This window comes from Hyla sarda, chromosome 1, assembly GCF_029499605.1.
Source record: "Hyla sarda isolate aHylSar1 chromosome 1, aHylSar1.hap1, whole genome shotgun sequence".
Lineage (NCBI taxonomy): Eukaryota > Metazoa > Chordata > Amphibia > Anura > Hylidae > Hyla > Hyla sarda.
The window spans coordinates 449454047-449478840 of NC_079189.1; the positions used below are offsets into that span (position 1 = coordinate 449454047).

Here is a 24794-nt window from a genome sequence, read left to right on the forward strand (position 1 = left end):
TCACTTTTATTTGTTTGAAGGATTTTTTTTTATATAAGTCATGAATGTTCAGAACCTTTTTTTTTCGTCATTTGTGTGATTTGAGTATTAGTAACAAAATTAAAAAAACTGGATGAACTTCTTCTAAATGTCTTGATTCTATAATTTTCCCAGAGGTTGTATTACATAAACTGGTTTAAAAGTTGGTCTATGGAGTAACTTTCAATAGGAGACAGTAGCCTGAAAATAACATCCCTATTTCCAGGTTAGGTGAACGCATGTATTCCGTTCAGCTGTCTGTAAAATCAATCTACATCAGCTGGGATGCTTTGTCACTTGTAATTCAATATAAAAATGGCATCATTTTCGCTGTGACTTTCATGACATGGTCCTGTCACTAAACCCTGCATTGCAGTCTGATTGAAAAGATTCATTATGTATTTTGTAATACAAAAAATACCAGTAAATTAACCCACAAAGTAAAAAGTAGAACATTGCACTTTTCCTTTATGTGATATGATATCCATAACACAAAAGAGAATAAAAGCTGCCCTGTGACTAGACATACTTTTATCACTTTCATTACCAGAACCGCTCCTGTCATTACTAGGTAACTCATGGATCCCATTCACCACTTCTAAGGGCCAGTAGTGTGATGCTGATTTCAAGACCTGAAAGCCTGAAAAAGAAAAAGAAAGGTAAAATAGAAGTCAGAAACCTGACATTTTAAAGGGGTACTCTACTGGAAAACATTTTCTTTTAAATCAACTGGTGCCAGAAAGTTAAACAGATGTGTGAATTACTTGAATTACTATGAAAAAAATCCCAATCCTTCCAGTACTTATCAGCTGCTGTATACTACACAGGAAGTTCTTTTCTTTTTGAATTTCCTTTCTGCCTGACCACAAATGCTTTCTGCTGACACCTCTGCCCATGTCAAGAACTATCCAGAGCAGGAGCAAATCCCCATGAAAAACCTATTATGCTCTGGACAGTTCCTGAAGTGGACAGAGGTGTCAGCAGAAAGCACTTGTGGTCAGGCAGAAAGGAAATTCTGAAAGAAAAGAACTACAAATGTGTATTATATAGCAGCTGATAAGTACTGGAAGGATTGGGATTTTTTAACCCTTAACGACGCAGGACGTATAAAGTGAAGCTGACCGCTGCTTCTAAAGTGAAAGTGAAAGTGACCCGGCTGCTTAGTCGGGCTGTTCGGGACCGCCGCGGTGAAATCGCGGCTTCCCGAACAGCTTGCAGGACACCGGGAGGGCCCTTACCTGCCTCCTCGGTGTCCGATCGGCGAATGACTGCTCCGTGCCTGAGATCCAGGCAGGAGCAGTCAAGCGCCGATAACACTGATCACAGGCGTCTTAATACACGCCTGTGATCTGTGTAAAAGATCAGTGTGTGCAGTGTTATAGGTCCCTATGGGACCTATAACACTGCAAAAAAAAAGTAAAAAAAAAAATGTTAATAAAGGTCATTTAACCCCTTCCCTAATAAAAGTTTGAATCACCCCCTTTTCCCATAAAAAAAATAAAACAGTGTAAAAAAATAAATAAATACACATATGTGGTATCGCCGCGTGCGTAAATGTCCAAACTATAAAAATATATCATTAATTAAACCGCACGGTCAATGGCGTACGCGCAAAAAATTCCAAAGTCAAAAAAAGCGCATTTTTGGTCACTTTTTATACCATTAAAAAATGAATAAAAAGTGATCAAAAAAGTCCCATCAAAACAAAAATAATACCGATAAAAACTTCAGATCATGGCGCAAAAAATGAGTCCTCATACCGCCTATACGTGGAAAAATAAAAAAGTTATAGGGGTCAGAAGATGACATTTTTAAACTTATAAATTTTCCTGCATGTAGTTATGATTTTTTCCAGAAGTGCGACAAAATCAAACCTATATAAGTAGGGTATCATTTTAACCGTATGGACCTACAGAATAATGATAAGGTGTAATTTTTACCGAAATATGCACTGCGTAGAAACGGAAGCCTGCAAAAGTTACAAAATGGCGTTTTTTCTTCGATTTTGTTGCACAATGATTTTTTTTTCCATTTCGCCATGCATTTTTGGGTAAAATGACTAATGTCACTGCAAAGTAGAATTGGCGACGCAAAAAATAAGCCATAATATGGATTTTTAGGTGGAAAATTGAAAGGGTTATGATTTTTAAAAGGTAAGGAGGAAAAAACGAAAGTGCAAAAACTGAAAAACCCTTAAGGGGTTAATAAAAGTCCTTAAGGGGTTAATAGAAGTAATTTGCAAATCTGTTTCACTTTCTGGCATCAGTTGATTTAAAAGGAAATGTTTTCCAGTGGAGTACCCCTTTAAGGTATTACATAGCTGTTACATATAGCTTTTGGGTCAAACATGTTTAAAAGACCAGATTAAACGTGTATTGAAAGTACAGTACCCCTACTTTCAAAAAACCTAAAGGACAACTTAAAAGGCATTTTTTATTGTTGCATTGTACTAACTTCAGTGAACAAAAACTGAATTTTTTCAGTAATTTTACTAATTATTTTGCTCTAGGCTTTTTTTTTACATATACTTCAGGCTTCTATGTTCTTTTCAGAGGGAAAGCCATCAGAATAGCTGTTTGATGGTCCGGTTTCCAGACCCTAACTCTCCTGAATGATCTAAACTGTTTTATTATTAAATAAAAAGTCAAGTTGAACTGGCCATAAACCAGATTAGAAGTGATCCCTTAGACTTCCCTGACAGATTTCACTCTTAGGGTGGGTTCACACTACGTTTTGTCCCATACAGGAGCGCATACGGCAGGAGGGAGCTAAAAGCTCGCGCTCCCGTATGTAACTGTATGCGCTCCCGTATGCCATTCACTTCAATGAGCCGACCGGAGTGAAAGGTTCGGTCCGGTCGGCTCATTTTTGCGCCGTATGCGCTTTTACAACCGGACCTAAAACCGTGGTTGACCACGGTTTTAGGTCCGGTTGTAAAAGCGCATACGGCGCAAAAATGAGCCGACCGGACCGAACGTTTCACTCCGGTCGGCTCATTGAAGTGAATGGCATACGGGAGCGCATACGGTTACATACGGGAGCGCGAGCTTTTAGCTCCCTCCTGCCGTATGCGCTCCCGTATGGGACAAAACGTAGTGTGAACCCAGCCTAACATGATTTTTTAAATTTTTTTTTTTAGGACAAAAGGACAAAAGGGAAATAAGTACAATGCAATAATGACTTTATGACAAGTATATACACAAGGGACTATTTCTTTGTGCAAAGTCTTCAGCCAAAAAGGCCCTGAAACCTTTTCACATTTAAGATTTCTGGGGGAGATTTATCATTGTTTGCCTGTGTACAGTCATTCCTCCTGTCTTTTTTTGCAATGTTTTTGGCTTACTCGCACCAAATACCGTATTTATCGGTGTATAACACGCATTTTTTAGGCTAAAATTTTTAGCCTAAAGTCTATCTGCGTGTTATACGCCGATAAGCGCTGCAGCTCAATGATTTAAAGCGGGCACTTTAAATCAATGAACTGCAGCGGCTTTTGCAGGTGCAGAGACCTGCCGTCACTGCCCGCTTCTCTGCCCCTACCTGTCCTGGGGTCCAGAGACTGCCGGCGCCGCTGCCCCATTGCCTCCCCCCCATCCCCGGTTTTTCTGACCCCGCATAAGCCCCCAGGAAAGGCAGGGGGAGAGAGGCCATCGCTGCCCGCTTCTCTCCCCCTGCCTTTCCTAGGGTCTAGAGCTCTGCTGCCACCGCTTCTCTCCCCCTGGCTATCGGCGCCGCTGCCCCTTCTCTTCCCCTGGCTATCGGCGGCGCTGCCCCATTGCCTCCCCCCATCCCCGGTTTTATAATTACCTGTTGCCGGGGTCGGGTCCGCGCTGCTTCTGGCTCCAGTGTGGTGTCCCCTGCATCGTTGCTATGCTCTGCGCGGGGCAATGACGAGTGACGTTGCGTTGAAGATGTCACTCGTCATTGCGTCTCGCAGCGCATAGCAACGACGCAGGGGACGCCACACTTGAGCCAGAAGCAGCGTGAACCCGACCCCGGCAACAGGTAATTATAAAACCAGGGATGGGGAGGCAATGGGGCAGCGGCGCCGATAGCCAGGGGGAGAGAAGCGGAGGCAGCACGGCTCTAGACCCCAGGAAAGGCAGGGGGAGAGAAGCGGGCAGCGACGGCCTCTCTCCCCCTGCCTTTCCTGGGGGCTTCTGCGGGGTCAGAGACAGTTTATAGGGGTATACACATGCACACACACGCACCCTCATTTTACCAAGGATATTTGGGTAAAAACTTTTTTTACCCAAATATCCTTGGTAAAATGAGGGAGAGTGTTATAGGCCAGTGCGTGGTATACCCCGATAAATACGGTATATTAAAAAGGCGCACAGACTTTAATACATTTAGCACAAATAAAAAAATTAAATGTTGCTGACATGTTTTCACTTTTCTGAAGTAAGGCAGACGTGGTATGAATTTAAGGTTTGTTTGTTTTTCTTACGTTTGCGCACTTTTTTGTACCTTTTTCATAAAGGCACGCATGGTAAATATTTTCTGCTGCAGTATCAATAATGATTTACTGTATTTCACAGTCAGTTTTGCAGAAAGTGTCTATTTTAAACAAACTGTGCAAAAAAATTTCACCAGATTACACCCAAAAAGTTATCATTACCATTGTGTGATTAAATATCACATTACATAAGAGTATTTTTCTATGCAGGATATTAAATAATTGTAGCATCACTAAGCATGATGCATTCAGAAGTAATAAACTGAGTGTAAATGTTGATTCCAAAATATGGCAGGAAAAAAGTGGCTAACAGATATGACAAAACACAGAGAAAAATCTGGTTATTATTCCAAAGTATACGGTATTTCATCGATCCAATGACTATACCTATATACTTAAGATTTTTGGTAATATAACAAAAATCTAATGTTCCTATACACATTGGATTAGATTTCTGCAACAAGATTCTTTTTGGTAGATAATCTTGTCTTCACTGTAGTGGATATCTCAATTTCTTACCTTTCTCTTTCTCTGTTCCTTGTTTTATCTGCCTTCATTTGTCCATTAATATTTTTTTCGATATGTACATTCTAGGCCAGTGAAGGCGAACCTTTTTGAGCCCGAGTGCCCGAACCGTAATGCATGCCAACTTTTTTCCCCTCAAAGTGCCAGCACAGCAATTAAATCAGAACACACATTAGGATTGGCAGTATGGTTCCCCCACATTAGGGTTGGCAGTATAGTTCCCTTACATTAGGTGCAGTATAGTTCCCCCACATTAGGTACAGTGTAGTTCCCCGACATTAGGTGCAGTATAGTTCCCCGCACATTAGGGTTGCAGTATAGTTCCCCCACAATGGGTGTAGTATAGTTCCTCCACATTAGGTTGGCAGTATAGTTCCCCCATAGTGGGTGCAGTATAGTTCCCCCACATTAGGTGCAGTATAGTTCCCCACATTAGATTGGCAGTATAGTTCCCCACATTAGTTTGGCAGTATAGTTCCCCCACAGTGGGTGCAGTATGGTTCCTGCACATTAGGTGCAGTATAGTTCCCCGCACATTAGGTTGGCAGTATAGTTCCCCCACATTGGGTGCAGTATAGTTCCCCCACATTAGGTTGGCAGTATAGTTCCCCCACATTAGGTTGGCAGTATAGTTCCCCCACATTAGGGTTGGCAGTATAGTTCCCCCCACAAGGTTGGCAGTATACTTCCTCCCACAAGGTTGGCTGTACAATTCCCCCCCACAAGGTTGGCAGTATAATTTCCCCCGCAAGGTTGGCAGTATAATTCCCCCCACAAGGTTGGCAGTATAATTCCCCCCCCCCCCCCCCACAAGGTTGGCAGTAAAGTTCCCCCCACATTAGTCAGGCAGTGTTCCCCCGCATTAGGCAGGCAGTGTTCCCCCCGGATTAGGCAGGCAGTGTTCCCCCGCATTAGGCAGGCAGTGTTCCCCCACATTAGGCAGGCAGTGTTCCCCCACATTAGGCAGGCAGTGTTCCCTCACATTAGGCAGGCAGTGTTCCCCCACATTAGGCGCAGGCAGTGTTCCCCCACATTAGGCGCAGGCAGTGTTCCTCCACATTAGGTGCAGGCAGTGTTCCCCCACATTAGGCAGACAGTGTTCCCCCACATTAGGCGCAGGCAGTGTTCCCCCGCATTAGGCAGGCAGTGTTCCCCCACATTAGACAGGCAGTGTTCCCCCACATTAGGCACAGTGTTCCCCCACATTAGGCGCAGGCAGTGTTCCCCCACATTAGGCACAGGCAGTGTTCCCCCACATTAGGCAGGCAGTGTTACCCCACATTAGGCTGGCAGTGTTACCCCACATTAGGCAGGCAGTGTTACCCCACATTAGACAGGCAGTATTCCCTCACAGACATACAGCCTCTAGCCATATACAGTGTATGGCTGGATGCTGTATGTCTATATCGGAACACCGAAGATGATGTCCCGCTGGTCACTTACCATGCGCGTGTCATCCTCGGTCCTCCCCGATGCTCCGCTCTGCTCTGCTTTACGGGCGCACGCATGGGACGTCAGTGACGTGACGTCTCTCCGTGCTCTACCTCCCGGTGGTCCCTGTGTTTTTAAAGCTAACGCGGGACCGCAGAGAGGTAACCGGGACATCCTTGTGTCCCGAAATGACCTTTCGGGACACAGGGATGTCCGGAATGTGACGGGGTCCTGTGGCCGCATGCCCACAGAGGGGGCTCGCGTGCCATAGGTTCGCCATCACTGTTCTAGGCTGAAATTTCTTTTTGATCTCATGAATCTTCTGGGAAAAAATCCTAGTTTTTATATTTTCTTTCTATTTTCATCATGTCGTGAGATGTTGCAGCAATATAAGTATTTGCCCTTCTTAGAAATATTTTCTCCTTTATGATTAAAAGAGCTTTATTTCATTTTAGGTTCTCCTCTTATGCTTCAATTGTATTTTCTCTTTTGTATATAATAACTTGTTCAGGGTAGACTATTATAGTAATACACAATGATGAATTGTACCAACCATAATAAGCATTACCATATGTCTGGGTTTTTTAAAACATGTGCATTTATAGGAACTCCGTATGAGTGACACGCAAAGGGGGAGATTCATCATTGCTTTATTTTTTGCTTACAGCAGGTTCACAAAATGTCTTACTTGTGTCTAACCCCTTTTTTCTGACTTTTGTGGGTACACATAAATTAGCAAACAGCCGTATCTAAGCAACTTTCAGTTTTCACTTTGAGTGGTTGTAAATTTATGAAGTGTGAATGTCGCATATAGGCATAAAAAAGTCGCAAACCCCTACAAATAGTCGTAAAACCTAGGCCAGGTCAGAGCTGGCTAACAAAACTGCCTTTGAAGAGCACAACTAAGACTTTTTGTGCAAAAAGTTGCAAAGGAGAGGAGGAATCATACAAAAAAATGGTGCTCTAAAGTGATTTATTGTTTTTTTGCTTATGTGTGTCAAATTTATCAACCCCCCAGAGTATGATAAATGTATTGCACATATGAAAAACCAAAGCAAAAAAAACAAACACAACAATGATATATCTCCCCCAAATAGTTTCTAAAGTACAAATGTTTTCAAAAAGAGTTCCAATTACGTTCCACATATTTTAAAGTGTGATTGACATTGTACTTGTGAAGGAGAGAATCATATAACTGCAATGACAAACTGTGAAACTACTGCTTTTGATAATTGGAACATAATTATTTGACTGTAACTTCTCATTCTGACCTGTTCTTAAGGGAAAGTTACATTAAAAGATGTGAAAAAATATGCACTTCTTTAAAAAGATTCTCTAATATTAATTAAGAAAAAGTGCTTTCTGCTAAAGTCAGATTTATGCACCACTTTGTAGGATGACTCAGGCTGATACCTGGCATTGGAGGTGTTGATTACTGCACCATGCATATAGAATTTTTTATATATATATATATATATATACCTCCGGAGAAACCCTATCTTAATCCATCATAAGTGGAAAAGCATAGAAGTTTAAAAAAAATTTTTCTTTAACATCCTTTTTTTCATTCCATTTATTTTTCACTGTATATAATACTTTTGTGTGTTGATAGTTAGCGAATCATTATGCATCATCAGGGTTACTCAGCGGATAGTAAATTGCAATAGGGTAAGAACCAAAGGGAAAGGAACTTGTTTGTTTGGGAATTATATCAGCAAATTTTTTTCTCAGACACTGGCTTTTTTGTCATTTTGGAACTGGATATCCAATATTTGAAACTCAAGCTATGTCAGTTTCCATACCTCTGATATGTGAGTGATTATTTATTTCTATGCTACATAATTAACATTGTCTGTGATATATTTCATGTATATACATAACTTCCCTTTACCACTGGACCCATTGAGTGTCCTATTAGAGATTTTTGTGAGATAATGTGACACATTGATACTCTGCTGCCTTCTGTGTATACCTTACTAGAACATCATAGCTAGAGTTGAGCGAACTTTTGAAAAGTTTGGTTCACCGGACTTGCCAAACTTTTCAGAAATTGTGAGTTTGGTTTGGATCGGTTCAACTCGAATCAGCAATTAACCCCTTAAGGACAATGGATGTACTCCTACGCCCCCATTTCCGAGTCCTTAAGGACCGAGGACGTAGGAGTACGCCCTGTCCTTTCCCGGCCCCCTGCCGCTAGCCGGAGGGGAGCAGGTGCCCGATGCCTGCTGAAATCGTTCAGCAGGCATCGCGGCATATCGCCCAGGGGGGTCATTATGCCCCCCCATGTCGGCGATGGCCGCAGATCGCTGGACAATTCAGTCCAGCGATCTGCGGCGATTCCGGGTCAATCGGGTCTCCAGTGACCCGGTGACCTGGAATTACTGGCTGATCGGGGCCGTCAGAGACGGCCCCGAACAGCCAGAGCCTGCAGGGGTGAGGTGGCACTGGTGCCACCTCACGATCGCCCTGATTCGTCGGCCAGATTACCGGCCGACGAATCAGGGCGCCTGCTGCGGGTGTCACTCCCGCACCCGCTCCGCCCCTCTTCCGGAGGACGTGAGCGGGTGCGGGACGTGCACCCCTGGTGCTGGGGACCCCGATCCCCGGCGTTAATGTTGGGATCGGGGCCCCAGGAGCGACGACGGCGGCGGCGGCGGGACTGACCTGTGCGGCGATCAAGCAGCAGCAGGAGGTGAGTGACAGCCTCCTGCTGTTGCTTAGCAACAGCTCCCAGCATGCAAAAAGGGCATGCTGGGAGCTGTAGTTATGCAACAGGAGGAGGCAGACCACCACAACTCCCAGCATGCACTTATGGGCATGCTGGGACTTATGGTTTTACAACAGCTGGAGGCACATTCTTTCTATGGAAAAGTGTACCTTCAGCTGTTGTGTAACTACAACTCCCAGCTTGCACAAACAGCTTAAGGGCATGCTGGGAGTTGTAGTGGTGCATCTGGTGGTTGCATAACTACAACTCCCAGCATGCCCTTTGGCTGTCGGTGACTGCTGAGAGTTGTAGTTTTGCAACAGCTGAAGGCACACTGAGTTAAGTAGCAAACCAGTGTGTCTCCAGCTGTTGCATAACTACAATCCCCAGCATCCCCAGCCAAAGTAGTATGCCTCCGGCTGTTGCATAACTACAACACCCAGCATGCCCTTCAACTGTCCGTACATGCTGGGGGTTGTAGCTTTTGCAACAGCTGAAGGCACACTGGTTGCAAAACACTGAGTTTGTTGTCAAACTCGGTGTTTCACAACCTGTGTGTCTCCAGCTGTTGCAAAACTACAACTACCAGCATGCACTGATAGACCGTACATGCTGGGAGTTGTAGTTTTGCAACAGCTGGATGTCCCCCCCCCCCCCCCCCCCCCCCCAATGTGAATGTACAGGGTACACTCACATGGGCGGAGGATTACAGTAAGTATCCGGCTGCAAGTTTGAGCTGCAGCAAATTTTCTGCTGCAGCTCAAGCTGCCAGCGAGAAACTACTGTGAACCCCCGCCCGTGCGACTGTACCCTAAAAACACTACACTAACACACAATAAAATAAAAAGTAAAAAAACCCTACATATACACATACCCCTACAATAAAAATGAAAAACGTCTGGTACGCCACCGTTTCCAAAACGGAGCCTCCAGCTGTTGCAAAACTACAACTCCCAGCATGCACTGATAGACCATACATGCTGGGAGTTGTAGTTTTGCAACAGCTGGATGTCCCCCCCCCCCCCCCCAATGTGAACGTACAGGGTACACTCACATGGGCGGAGGATTACAGTAAGTATCCGGCTGCAAGTTTGAGCTGAGGCAAATTTTCTGCCGCTGCTCAAACTGCCGGCGAGAAACTACTGTGAACCCCCCGCCTGTGCAACTGTACCCTAAAAACACTACACTACACTAACACAAAATAAAATAAAAAGTAAAAAACACTACATATACACATACCCCTACACAGCCCCCTTCCCTCCCCAATAAAAATGAAAAACGTCTGGTACGCCACTGTTTCCAAAACGGAGCCTCCAGCTGTAGCAAAACAACTACTCCCAGTATTACCAGATAGCCACTGACTGTCCAGGCATGCTGGGACTTTTACAACAGCTGGAGGCACCCTATTTGGGAATCACTGGCGTAGAATACCCCTATGTCCACCCCTATGCAATCCCTAATTTAGGCCTCAAATGCGCATGGCGCTCTCACTTTGGAGCCCTGTCGTATTTCAAGGCAACAGTTTAGGGGCACATATGGGGTATCGCCGTACTCGGGAGAAATTGTGTTACAAATTATGGGGGGTATTTTCTGCTATTACCCTTTTTAAAAATCAAAAATTTTTGGGAAACCAACATTTTAGGTAAAAATTTTTTTTTTTTTACATATGCAAAAGTTGTGAATCACCTGTGGGGTATTAAGGTTCACATTACCCCTTGTTACGTTCCCCGAGGGGTCTAGTTTCCAAAATGGTATGCCATGTGTTTTTTTTTTGCTGTCCTGGCACCATAGGGGCTTCCTAAATGCGGCATGCCCCCAGAGCAAAATTTGCTTTCAAAAAGCCAAATGTGACTCCTTCTCTTCTGAGACCTGTAGTGCGCCAGCAGAGCACTTCTCACCCCCATATGGGGTGTTTTCTGAATCGGGAGAAATTGGGCTTCAAATTTTGGGGGGTATTTTCTGCTATTACCCTTTTTAAAAATGTAAAAATTTTGGGAAACCAAGCATTTTAGGTAAAATTTTTTTTTTTTTTTAACATATGCAAAAGTCGTGAAACACCTGTAGGGTATTAAGGTTCACTTTACCCCTTTTTACGTTCCCCGAGGGGTCTGGTTTCCAAAATGGTATGCCATGTGGTTTTTTTTTTTTTACAGTTCTGGCACCATAGGGGCTTCCTAAATGCGGCATGCCCCCAGAGCAAAATTTGCTTTCAAAAAGCCAAATGTGACTCCTTCTCTTCTGAGACCTGTAGTGCGCCAGCAGAGCACTTTTCACCCCCATATGGGGTGTTTTCTGAATCGGGAGAAATTGGGCTTCAAATTTTGGGGGGTATTTTCTGCTATTATCCTTTTTAAAAATGTAACATTTTTGGGAAACCAAGCATTTTAGGTAAAACATTTTTTTTTTTTTTACATATGCAAAAGTCGTGAATCACCTGTGGGGTATTAAGGTTCACTTTACCCCTTGTTACGTTCCCTGAGGGGTCTAGTTTCCAAAATGGTATGCCATGTGTTTTTTTTTGCTGTCCTGGCACCATAGGGGCTTCCTAAAGGTGACATGCCCCCCAAAAACCATTTGATGCTCCTTCCCTTCTGAGCCCTCTACTGCGCCCGCCGAACAATTAACATAGACATATGAGGTATGTGCTAACTCGAGAGAAATTGGGTTTCAAATACAAGTAAAAATTTTCTCCTTTTTACCCCTTGAAAAAATTCAAAAATTGGGTCTACAAGAACATGCGAGTGTCAAAAATGAAGATTGTGAATTTTCTCCTTCACTTTTCTGCTATTCCTGTGAAACACCTAAAGGGTTAATACACTTATTGAATGTCATTTTGAATACTTTGGGGGGTGTAGTTTTTATAATGGGGTCATTTATGGGGTATTTCTAATATGAAGACCCTTCAAATCCACTTCAAACCTGAACTGGTCCATGAAAAATAGCGAGTTTGAAAATTTTGTGAAAAATTTCCAAATTGCTGCTGAACTTTGAAGCCCTCTGGTGTCTTTCAAAAGTAAAAACTCAAAAATTTTATGATGCAAACATAAAGTAGACATATTGTATATGTGAACCCAAAAATGTTTTATTTTGAATATCCATTTTCCTTACAAGCAGAGAGCTTCAAAGTTAGAAAAATTCAAAATTTTCATTTTTTTCATCAAATTTGGGGATTTTTCACCAAGAAAGGATGCAAGTTACCATAAAATTTTACCACTAAATTAAAGTAGAATATGTCACGAAAAAACAATCTCGGAATCAGAATGATAACTAAAAGCATTCCAGAGTTATTAATGTTTAAAGTGACAGTGGTCAGAATTGCAAAAAACGCTCCGGTCCTTAACCCCTTAAGGACACATGACGTACTGGAACGTCATGTGTCCACTCCCGATCTATAACGCGGGGCCACGGCGTGGCCCCGCGTCATAGCGGGTCGGGCCCGGCCTCTAACAACGGCCGGGACCCGTGGCTAATAGCGCGCGGCATTGATCGCTGTGCCGCGCGCTATTAACCCTTTAGACGCGGCGTTCAAAGTTGAACGCCGCGTCTAAAGTGAAACCGAAACCATGCCGGCTAGCTCAGTGGGCTGTTCGGGATAGCAGCGGTGAAATCGCGGCATCCCGAACAGCTGACAGGACAGCGGGAGGGCCCCTACCTGCCTCCTCGCTGTCCGATCGCCGAATGACTGCTCAGTGCCTGAGATCCAGGCATGAGCAGTCATGCGGCAGAATCATCGATCACTGGTTTCTTATGAGAAACCAGTGATCAATGTAAAAGATCAGTGTGTGCAGTGTTATAGGTCCCTATGGGAGCTATAACACTGCAAAAAAAAAGTGCAAAAAAAAAGTGAATAAACATCATTTAACCCCTTCCCTATTAAAAGTTTGAATCACCCCCCTTTTCCCATAAAAGAAAAAACACAGTGTAAATAAAAATAAAAATAAACATAAATGGTATCGCCGCGTGCGGAAATGTCCGAATTATAAAAATATATCGTTAATTAAACCGCACGGTCAATGGCGTGCGCGCAAAAAAATTCCAAAGTCCAAAATAGTGCATTTTTGGTCACTTTTTATATCATGAAAAAATGAATAAAAAGCGATCAATAAGTCCTATCAATGCAAAAATGGTACCGTTAAAAACTTCAGATCACGGCGCAAAAAATGAGCCCTCACACCGCCCCATACACGGAAAAATAAAAAAGTTATAGGGGTCAGAAGATGACAATTTTAAACGTATTAATTTTCCTGCATGTAGTTATGATTTTTTCCAGAAGTCCGACAAAATCAAACCTATATAAGTAGGGTATCATTTTAATCGTATGGACCTACAGAATACATATCAGGTGTCATTTTTACCGAAAAATGTACTACGTAGAAACGGAAGCCCCCAAAAGTTACAAAACAGCGTTTTTTTTTAAAATTTTGTCGCACAATGATTTTTTTTCCCGCTTCACCATAGATTTTTGGGCAAAATGACTGACGTCATTACAAAGTAGAATTGGTGGCGCAAAAAATAAGCCATCATATGGATTTTTAGGTGTAAATTTGAAAGAGTTATGATTTTTTAAAGGCAAGGAGCAAAAAACGAAAATGCAAAAACGGAAAAACCTCCGGTCCTTAAGGGGTTAAGGTATAAAATGGCCTGGTCCTTAAGGGGTTAAATAAGCCCCGAAACATGTTAGTAACCCTGTCTAACAGCTCTAAACCCCTGTCTAACACTGTAAAGAATGTATTCAATTAGTTTTAGGGTAGGGTCACACATAACAATTCACAGTGTATTTTACTCTGCAGATCTGCAGATGACCCAACCCTATATTGTACCTCCAGCTGTTCCCCCATGTCCTGCTTGTAGCGGCAATGCGCCACTCCAAGCAGCCACACATGGCCTGTGAGTCATTGCGTGCATGCACAGTGTACTCAGACATCACCGGCCGCTCCGTGATGTCTGTTTGTACACTGCGAACACATGCAGTGACTCACATGCCCGTGTGGCTGCTCGGAGCGAGCAGGACACTGGGGGAATAGCTGAAGGCACAATATAGGTTTGGGTCGTCCATGGATTCGCAGCATAAAATACGCTGTGGATCCATTCCATGTGACCCTACCCTTAAAGTGTTTTTAAGGCTCAGTTATGGGACATGCGGTTACCCATTGTAACTATTACAGCTCGCCCATTTTTTAGGCTTATTCACACCAAAATAAAGTGGAATAAACTATCCCTGGTTGTCGGTAGATGTCTGCCAGTGTTATTATGCACACTGAGGCATGGGAAGACGCAGTGGCTTTTTCCAGGCATGCAAAAAATCATCCCTTTTTTTTTATGGATGATGGGTTGTGCACCTGTAGGCCTGGCTTTAACCCCTTAAGGACCGGAGGTTTTTCCGTTTTTGCATTTTCGTTTTTTGCTCCTTGCCTTTAAAAAATCATAACTCTTTCAAATTTACACCTAAAAATCCATATGATGGCTTATTTTTTGCGCCACCAATTCTACTTTGTAATGACGTCAGTCATTTTGCCCAAAAATCTATGGTGAAGTGGGAAAAAAAATCATTGTGCAACAAAATTGAAAAAAAAAACGCTGTTTTGTAACTTTTGGGGGCTTCCGTTTCTACGTAGTACATTTTTCGGTAAAAATGACACCTGATATGTATTCTGTAGGTCCATACGATTAAAATGATACCCTACTTATATAGGTTTGATTTTGTCGGACTTCTGGAAAAAATCATAACTACATGCAGGAAAATTAATACGTTTAAAATTGTCATCTTCTGACCCCTATAACTTTTTATTTTTCCGTGTATGGGGTGGTATGAGGGCTCATTTTTTGCGCCGTGATCTGAAGTTTTTAACGGTACCATTTTTGCATTGATAGGACTTATTGATCACTTTTTATTCATTTTTAAATGATATAAAAAGTGACCAAAAATGCACTATTTTGGACTTTGGAATTTTTTTGCGCGCACGCCATTGACCGAGCGCTTTAATTAATGATATATTTTTATAATTCGGACATTTCCGCACGCGGTGATACCACATATGTTTTTTTTTATTTTTATTTACACTGTGTTTTTTTTTTTATTGGAAAAGGGGGGTGATTCAAACTTTTAATAGGGGAGGAGTTAAATGATCTTTATTCACTTTTTTTTTTCACTTTTTTTTTGCAGTGTTATAGGTCCCATAGGGACCTATAACACTGCACACACTGATCTTCTATGTTGATCACTGGTTTCTCATAAGAAACCAGTGATCAACGATTCTGCGGGATGACTGCTCATGCCTGAATCTCAGGCACTGAGCAGTCATTCGGCGATCGGACAGCGAGGAGGCAGGAAGGGGCCCTCCCGCTGTCCTGTCAGCTGTTCGGGATGCCGCGATTAGCCGCGGCTATCCCGAACAGCCCGACTGAGCTAGCCGGGAACTTTCACTTTCACTTTTAGCCGCGCGGCTCAGGTTTGAGCGCGCGGCTAAAGGGTTAATAGCGCGCGGCGCCGCGATCGGCGCTGAACGCTATTAGAGGCGGGTCCCGGCTTCACTATGACGCCGGGCCCGCCATGATATGACGCGGGGTTACTGTGTAACCCCGCGTTATATCAGAAGAGCAGGACCAAGGACGTACCCGTACGTCCTTGGTCCTTAAGGGGTTAAGTAGGGTGATGGTGGATTAGTTAGTTTCTAGTAGTATCCACTCTGTACAGAGGGTGGTCGCTGATTGATGTTACTAGTGTATAGCATGAGATGGCGGAGTTATGTCAATAGCATACAGCAGGAGATGGCAAACTGGTAGTATCAGGAAGGTGGTGGTTTTTAAATTAAATTTGAAAATTTTTTTTAATTTTGAAATGAAAATAAAAATGTAATTACATGGTTCCTGGACTGGTGATGCTGACATGCATGGGTTGTGTATGCATAGACCTGGCTGAAACTACCAGCAGAACATGTCATAGTGGCTTACTGGAGGAAGTTGTAGTAGTCTGCGTAAAGCAGGAGGCTGAGACACCTTTAAAATGTATTCAAATTTTACCAGCAAGATGAGCCAGGCCTGGCTGGCTGGAGGGAGGGAGGGACGAAGGTTACAATGGCAACCTTCAACATGTCAAAGTGGTTTACTGGAGGAAGTCATAGTCGCCTGGGTACAGCAGCAGGTTGAGAAACCTTTAAAATCAATTCAGATTTGGCCAGCAAGGTGACCCAGACCTGGTTGGCTGGAGGGAGAGAATGAGGGAAGTTGCAATAGAAACATTCAGCATGTCACAGTGCTTACTGTAGGACATTTTAGTAGCCTGGGTACAGCAGCAGGTTGAGCAACCTTTAAAATCAATTCGAATTTTGCCCCAGCAAGTCAGACAGCCCAGGCCGGGCTGGAAGTAGCAGGTTTGCCAAAATATAAATTTTTATGGCAAACCTGGCTGGCCGCAGGGTGTTTTCAAAAGCAACTGCAATAAATTAGAATTTTGCCCCAGCCAAGGCCCAGGCCTGGCTGGGTAATCACACCTAGGCCACAGCAACGGACGCTTATTGTCTATTACGCCATATATCAACCGTGGCATGCACTGTTCTGCACACAGACAAGTTCACGGAGTAGACCACATGATTGTGGAAAGGCTTTCTTTGCATAATAATGGCAACAAGGTAAGCGCCACCTGAGCTGGCCTCACCCTATTATTTGCCTGAAGGCTGTGGAGTCAACAAGATGGTATGGGAGGGCCTGCTTCACCAACAACTTGGCCAGGTATGAATTGAGGCACATTACAACAGGATGACTTGGAGAATACTCTTGTCTGGAGTACACTGATTCCCCAATGAATAACTGATGGGATCGGGGAGGAGGAGGGCAAAAGACTGATGAGGAAAATCATGAAAATGTACTGCCTGTGGAAGAGGCCTGACTGTTAGACAGTTGGGAGGGATCTGGAGGATCATTAGTAGCAGCAGCAGTGTTTTCCTCACATTGGGCAGCATTCTCGCTGTCGTTTGCAGAGATGACATATTGCCACGTTCTCTGCATCAGGCAAGGTATAAAAGAAGTTCTACACATCAGAATATCGGACAGAGACTGCCCCACCTGACTGTGCCCCTCCTCTGGATGTTTTTTTAATAGAACCTAGACATGTAGCAGCATCCCTGTCACCTGAGCTCATCAGACCAGCAGCCCAGCCTGTTACGTTTCACAGGTTTTCTTCCCCTACCTCGTCTATGCTCTTCTTCTCTGACACTACCACAACCCTCCTGCTCTGAACACATCAGCTCCCAGGTGGTTCCCATGTGCTGTCCAACACCAGATCATCATTATCATCAAAATCGTCCATGCCACTCCTCTCTGCATGGACTTCTTGGGCTCCTTGTTCCCCCTCAGCATAGCCACCTTGATGTCTTACAGTATCCCCACCATGCCTACCACCACCAGTCCATATTGTGCTGGGCTTGACCACTGATTCTACCTGATTCCAGACATGGCTTTTTTTTGGTTACTTTTATGCTTTTTGGGGGAATTTTCACCAACTTACTTGTCAAATCTAAGGTTAAATGCTTTAAACAATTTTTGCATGGCAGAGATGACAGCACAATAAGTACTGAAGATGTTTGTGTAACAGATGAAATGCACAAGAACTGGATTTACACTACAGGCTAGATATGTGTAACTTTAACATGATTTTTGCGTGGCAGGGATGACAGCACAATGAGTACTGAAGGTATTTGCGGAACAATATGAAATTCACCAGAACTGTATTTACACTACAGGCTAGATACATGTACCTTCAACACACTTTTTGCGTGCCAGGGATGACAGCACAATGAGTATTGAAGATGTTTGCTGAACAATATTATATGCAACAGAACTGTATTCACACTACAGGCTAGACACGTGTAACTTCAACACACTTTTTGCGTGCTAGGGATGACAGCACAATGAGTACTGAAGGTGTTTGTGGAACAATATGAAATGCACCAGAACTGGATTTACACTACAGGCTGGATACAGATCACTGCACCTCACTGGCTACTGTAGCTGGTTGAGGAACACTATTCAATTCAGGTATATGCAGGTAGGAGCCTTGAAAATGCTTTGGATTTGTGGTAGCAAAAGATGAGCCCTTCAGAGGCTGTGATTAGGATGTCTCCTTTTATGCTGTTTAAGTTTATAGGAGCCTCTATAGGATTCTTGCATGGGGATTGAATCTTTCTACTCTGTCTCTCTATTTTTCTCTCTCTTTCTAATCTGTATCTCTATATCTTTCTCTCTCTTTCTAATCTGTATCGCTCTATCTTTCTAATCACTAACTGTCTCTAGTTCTTCTGTCTCTCTCCCTCTTTCTCTCTCCCTGTCACCCTCTCCATCCAGCAGTTTTGGCTTTCTGCATGCAGTGGGTGACATCTCTGCCCTCTTATCTGTGTAAAGATGGCCTCCCTCCTTGCTGTGTCCTATTGGCCTTTGTGCTAATTGACACAGTAAGCAGCAAATCACATGATAGACCTGGATTATCATGTGATATGCTGATGTCCCTGACCTAATCTCACCGCCCCCTGTGCCCGCCAACCCAAAAAGCATGCTTTCACTTTTTTTCTTGCTATTTACTGAATCGCGTGAGCCGAACCTGTAAAAGCTCAAGTGCTCGCTGAGCTGCAAAAATCAAATTCATGTCGAATCCGGGTTCGCCGTATTTGGCTTGCTCATCTCTAATCATAGCATTTAAGTGTGTCCCTTATATGAACATCATAGCATATAAATGTATCCCTTATAAGAACATCATCTGCTGCCTTCTGTGTATCCCTTATAAGAACATCATTGCATAAATTTCTATGCAGTGATATATGTTTTAAGCATAGACATAACATAACTAACCTTTACCACTGGACCAACAGAGATTTTTGTGAGATAACATGTGACACTTTGATACTCTTTCCACCCTGTTTGATTTCATTTTAGGTTCTCTGCTTATAATTTCTGATGCTGCAAAAGTAAGACACAACGTTGCATTTTACCAACCATTATAAGCATTACCATGCGTCTAGGTTTCTTTTAGAAGATGTGCTTTTATAGGGACTCCATACGAGAAACACACAAAAAGTTTTTAACCCCTAAACGACGCAGGACGTAAATGTACGTCCTGGTGAGCTGGTACTTGACGCACCAGGACGTACATTTATGTCCTATGCATAAGCACGAGCATCGGAGCGATGCTCGCGTCATGCGCGGCAGGTCCCGGCTGCTGATAGCAGCCAGGGACCCGCCCGTAATGGTGGACATCAGCGATCGCGTGGATGTCCACCATTAACCCCTCAGATGCTGCGGTCACTAAAATGGATGGTTGGATTGCCTGCAGTGCTGCCGCGGCGATCCGATCATCCAGCATGGCGGCCAGAGGTCGCCTTGCTCCGGCCGTCTCCTGGGGTCTTCTGCTCTGGTCTGCGATCAAGCAGACCAGAGCAGAAGATGACCGATAATACCGATCACTGCTATGTCCTATGCATAGCACTGAACAGTATTAGCAATTGAATGATTGCTATAAATACTCCCCTATGGGGACTATTAAAGTGTAAAAATAAAAGTAAAAAAAGTAAAAAATAAAAGTAAAAAAATATGAAAAACCCCCTCCCCCAATAAAAATGTAAATTGTTCCATTTTCCCTATTTTACCCCCAAAAAGTGTAAAAAAAATATTTTACATACATATTTGGTATCGCCGCGTGCGTAAATATCCAAAATATTAAAATAAAATGTTAATGATACCGTAAGGTCAACGGCGTGAACGTAAGAAAAAACATCCAAAATAGCTGCTTTTTTATAACATTTTATTCCAAAAAAATTTATAGAAAAATTATTAAAAGTTTTATATAAGCAAATATGGTATCAATAAAAAGTACAGATCACGGCGCAAAAAATGAGCCCTCATACTGCCGCTTATACGGAAAAATGAAAAAGTTATAGGTCTTCAAAATAGGAGGATTTTAAACTTACTAATTTGGTTAAACAGTTTGCGATTTTTTTTTAAGCGCAACAGTAATAGAAAAGTCTGTTATCATGGGTATCATTTTAATTGTATTGACCCAAAGAATAAAGAACACATGTAATTTTTACCATAAACTGTACGGCATGAAAACAAAACCTTCCAAAATTTGCTAAATTGCGGTTTTCTTTTTAATTTCGCCACACAAATAGTATTTTTTTGGTTGCGCCATACATGTTATGGTAAAGTGAGTGATAGCATTACAGCAGACAACTGGTTGCGCAAAAAACAAGCCCTCATACTAGTCTGTGGATGAAAATATAAAAGAGTTATGATTTTTTGAAGGCCAGGAGGAAAAAACTAAAACGTAAAAATAAAATTGTCTGAGTCCTTAAGGCCCAAATGGGCTGAGTCCTTAAGGGGTTAAATTATAATTGTTTTAAAAAAAATTACATTTGCTCACATATTTTATAGTGTGAATGGCATTGTGCTTGTGAAGGATTTTCATTACTGCAATGAAAATCTGTAAAACTACTGCTTTTGATAACTGCAAAATAATTATTTGACTGTAAATTCTGATTCTGACCTGTTCTTGGGAAAAGTTACATTAAAAGATGTTAAAAAATCATGTACCAATTTAAAAAGATTCTTAAATTTATTTTTAAATATTAAATGCTTCCTGCTAGGGTTAGACTACACTGTACTTACATCACCCACTGCAGCGCCAATGCCTCAATCCACCATGGCCCTACTGTTTTCTTACCCTAATGATGTTCTGATCTCCCATTGCCTGTGTTTATATCTAATGTTGTGATGGTCATCGGTCATAGTGTAATAGAGATTGGATGCAATGGGTCATAAAGGAAGTTGGGAGAGGATGAAATTAGGATGGGCAAACAGAGGGACAGGGGCTGGAGCAAGTGAGGTGAGGACAGTGTGGTTTATTATTTACTAGTTTTTACTAACAGCAGCTAGTTTTCCAATTAAATTGGAGAATTTCCTTTATGGACATTTAGGGCAAAGTATTGTATATAGATTGTCTTATATATGGGTAAAATAAATGAGAAAACTCTGCACTCTTCATATATATATATATATATATATATATACCGTATTTATCGGCGTATAACACGCACTTTTTAGGCTAAAATTTTTAGCCTAAAGTCTATGTGCGTGTTATACGCCGATACACCCCCAGGAAAGGCAGGGGAAGAGAGGCCGTCGCTGCCCGCTTCTCTCCCCCTGCCTTTCCTGGGGTATAGAACCCTGCTGCCGGCCCTTCTCTCCCCCTGGCTATCGGCGCCGCTGCCCGTTCTGTCCCCCTGACTATCGGTGCCGGTGCCCCATTGCTGGCGCCGATAGCCAGGGGGAGAGAAGGGGCAGCGGCACCCATTGCCGGCGCCGCTGCCCCGTTGCCTCCCCCATCCCCGGTGGCATAATTACCTGCTGCCGGGGTCGGGTCCGCGCTGCTGCAGGCCTCCGGCGTGCGTCCCCTGCATCGTTGCTATGCGCTGCACGGCGCGGCACATGACATCAGTGCGCCGCGCCGTGCATAGCAACGACGTAGGGGACGCACGCCGGAGGCCTGCAGCAGCGCGGACCCGGCCCCGGCAACAGGTAATTATGCCACCGGGGATGGGGGGAGGCAGCGGGGGCAGCGGCGCCGGCAATGGGTGCCGCTGCCCCTTCTCTCCCCCTGGCTGTCGGCGCCGCTTCTCTCCCCCTGGCTATCGGCGCCGGCAATGGCCGGCACCGATAGTCAGGGGGACAGAACGGGCAGCGGCGCCAATAGCCAGGGGGAGAGAAGGGCCGGCAGCAGGGCTCTAGGCCCCAGGAAAGGCAGGGGGAGAGAAGCGAGCAGCGACAGCCTCTCTCCCCCTGCCTTTCCTGGGGGTGTATTGGGGTATACACGCGCACACACGCACCCTCATTTTACCATGGATATTTGGGTAAAAAACTTTTTTTACCCAAATATCCTTGGTAAAATGAGGGTGCGTGTTGTAGGCCGGTGCGTGGTATACCCCGATAAATACGGTATATATATATATATATATATATATATATATATATATATATCATGGTTTTTAACCCCTTAAGGACGCAGGACGTAAATGTACGTCCTGGTGAGGTGGTACTTAACGCACCAGGACGTACATTTACGTCCTAAGCATAACCGCGGGCATCGGAGCGATGCCCGTGTCATGCGCGGCTGATCCCGGCTGCTGATCGCAGCCAGGGACCCGCCGGCAATGGCCGACGCCCGCGATCTCGCGGGCGTCCGCCATTAACCCCTCAGGTGCCGGGATCAATACAGATCCCGGCATCTGCGGCGGTTCGCGATTTAAATGAACGATCGGATCGCCCGCAGCGCTGCTGCGGGGATCCGATCATTCATAACGCCGCACGGAGGTCCCCTCTCCTTCCTCCGTGCGGCTCCCGGCATCTCCTGCTCTGGTCTGTGATCGAGCAGACCAGAGCAGGAGATGACCGATAATACTGATCTGTTCTATGTCCTATACATAGAACAGATCAGTATTAGCAATCATGGTATTGCTATGAATAGTCCCCTATGGGGACTATTCAAGTGTAAAAAAAAATGTAAAAAAATGTAAAAGTAAAAGTTAAAAAAAAGTGAAAAATCCCCTCCCCCAATAAAAAAGTAAAACGTCCGTTTTTTCCTATTTTACCCCCAAAAAGCGTAAAAAACATTTTTATAGACATATTTGGTATCGCCGCGTGCGTAAATGTCCGAACTATTAAAATAAAATGTTAATGATCCCGTACGGTGAACGGCGTGAACGAAAAAAAATTAAAAAGTCCAAAATTACTACTTTTTTAATACATTTTATTAAAAAAAATTATAAAAAATGTATTAAAAGTTTTTTATATGCAAATGTGGTATCAAAAAAAAGTACAGATCATGGCGCAAAAAATGAGCCCCCATACTGCCACTTATACGGAAAAATAAAAAAGTTAGAGGTCATCAAAATAAAGGGATTATAAACGTACTAATTTGGTTAAAAAGTTTGTGATTTTTTTTAAGCGCAACAATAATATAAAAGTATATAATAATAGGTATCATTTTAATCGTATTGACCCTCAGAATAAAGAACACACGTCACTTTTACCATAAATTGTACGGCGTGAAAACAAAACCTTCCAAAATTAGCAAAATTGCGTTTTTCGTTTTAATTTCCCCACAAAAATAGTGTTTTTTGGTTGCGCCATACATTTTATCATATAATGAGTTATGTCATTACAAAGGACAACTGGTCGCGCAAAAAACAAGCCCTCATACTAGTCTGTGGATAAAAATATAAAAGAGTTATGATTTTTAGAAGGCGAGGAGGAAAAAATGAAAACGTAAAAATTAAATTGTCTGAGTCCTTAAGGCCAAAATGGGCTGAGTCCTTAAGGGGTTAAACAGAAGTCACAGTGCTTTGCCAGTTAAGCAGTATACCGTGTCAAAACAGTGTCCAAGAGATAAAACTGACTTATATTGGGAACCAAAGGAGGTCCAATGTGGTTCTGTTGTGGCATGGAATAATACTATAAAAATCAGCCATAAATGTGGAGAGGGCTCCCAAAGCAATTGTGACTATACAATAGAACACTACTGGTAATTGTAATACATTTACGAGCTTGTTCTTATTTTGTCTTTTGAATAGTTTAAAAATATTGTGGAAAATGTACATAGTCATAATAACATAGTAGCAAAGTTATCTACTACACTTCACATCATTTACAACATACAGGCACAAAATATGGCTACTTGAGCCTATAGGGAGCTAACAAATGTAACCTTTCCCTTCCTTTCAAAGGCAAAAATCCAGGGTTACTAGAAAGCTTTTAGTTTTGCTTTATTTCTAGAAATAATTTTGGAAGATAAATCTGATTCCACCAAGAGAATGCAAATGTGGGGGAGGAGTTAATTGATTAACTGCTCTCAGGTGTATAAAACTAACTGGGATACTCTGTGAGCCTTGCTCTGGCTGAGTCTCTCTGAAGCTTTGGTTTGTATTCTTAAGTGTGAACATCTGAGAAGTTTTATACGCAGAAGTTTAAAAAGCAGGAGTTGTAAGCAGGACCCACTGTAACTGTAAGTATTACACTCCCTTGATAAAAGTAGTTTTTCTTAATAGTTAATAACAGCTGTTTGTCACCAAGGATATGGACAGCAGGATTGGAGGTTTTCTTCAGTGCACATTGTGCCACATGTATACATCTCTGGAGCAGCAGCTTCAGGGTGAATACCGCTGTGACAAATGTGAGCATGTTGCCCACCTGGAAGCTCGTATTAGAGATCTAGAGGAGCAAAATGCAACATTGAGGGCGATTGACAATCTTACAGAGCAAGCAGTTAGTGGGGTAGAAATGGAGGTTGGAGAAACTGGCCAGGAGGCCCAAGTAGGGAGCTGGGTTAATGTAGTTAGAGGGACTGGAAAGGGGGCAAGGAAAAGGAAGGTCACTTCTGCTTCTGATCTCCCAAGTATAATTGCCAAGTTGGGCGATGATGTGAGGGCCTCAGTATCAGAGATGGCAACCCTAGTGGATACTGGTCTCCCCAACAGCCGGGGGAACAGCTCAACTAGTAGTGTGGGGGATGGTAACGCAGGTAGGTCAAGACAGTTAGTTGTGGTAGGGGATTCTATAATCAGGAAGACGGATAGAATAATTTGTCGCCAAGACCACCTCAACCGAATGGTTTGC

General features: G+C 43.2%; 1 protein-coding gene across 1 annotated transcript in view; it reads right to left on the reverse strand.

The window, feature by feature from the left end:
- Positions 1–24794, reverse strand: part of ADGRD1 (adhesion G protein-coupled receptor D1) — a 919695-nt gene that overhangs the window by 847131 nt on the left and 47770 nt on the right. The window contains exons 3-4 of the mRNA XM_056533246.1: positions 18981–19088; positions 548–658 (exon numbers count right to left, since the gene is read on the reverse strand). Coding sequence (XP_056389221.1) covers positions 548–658; positions 18981–19088 — 219 coding nt within the window. The remainder of the gene's footprint in view (positions 1–547; positions 659–18980; positions 19089–24794) is intronic.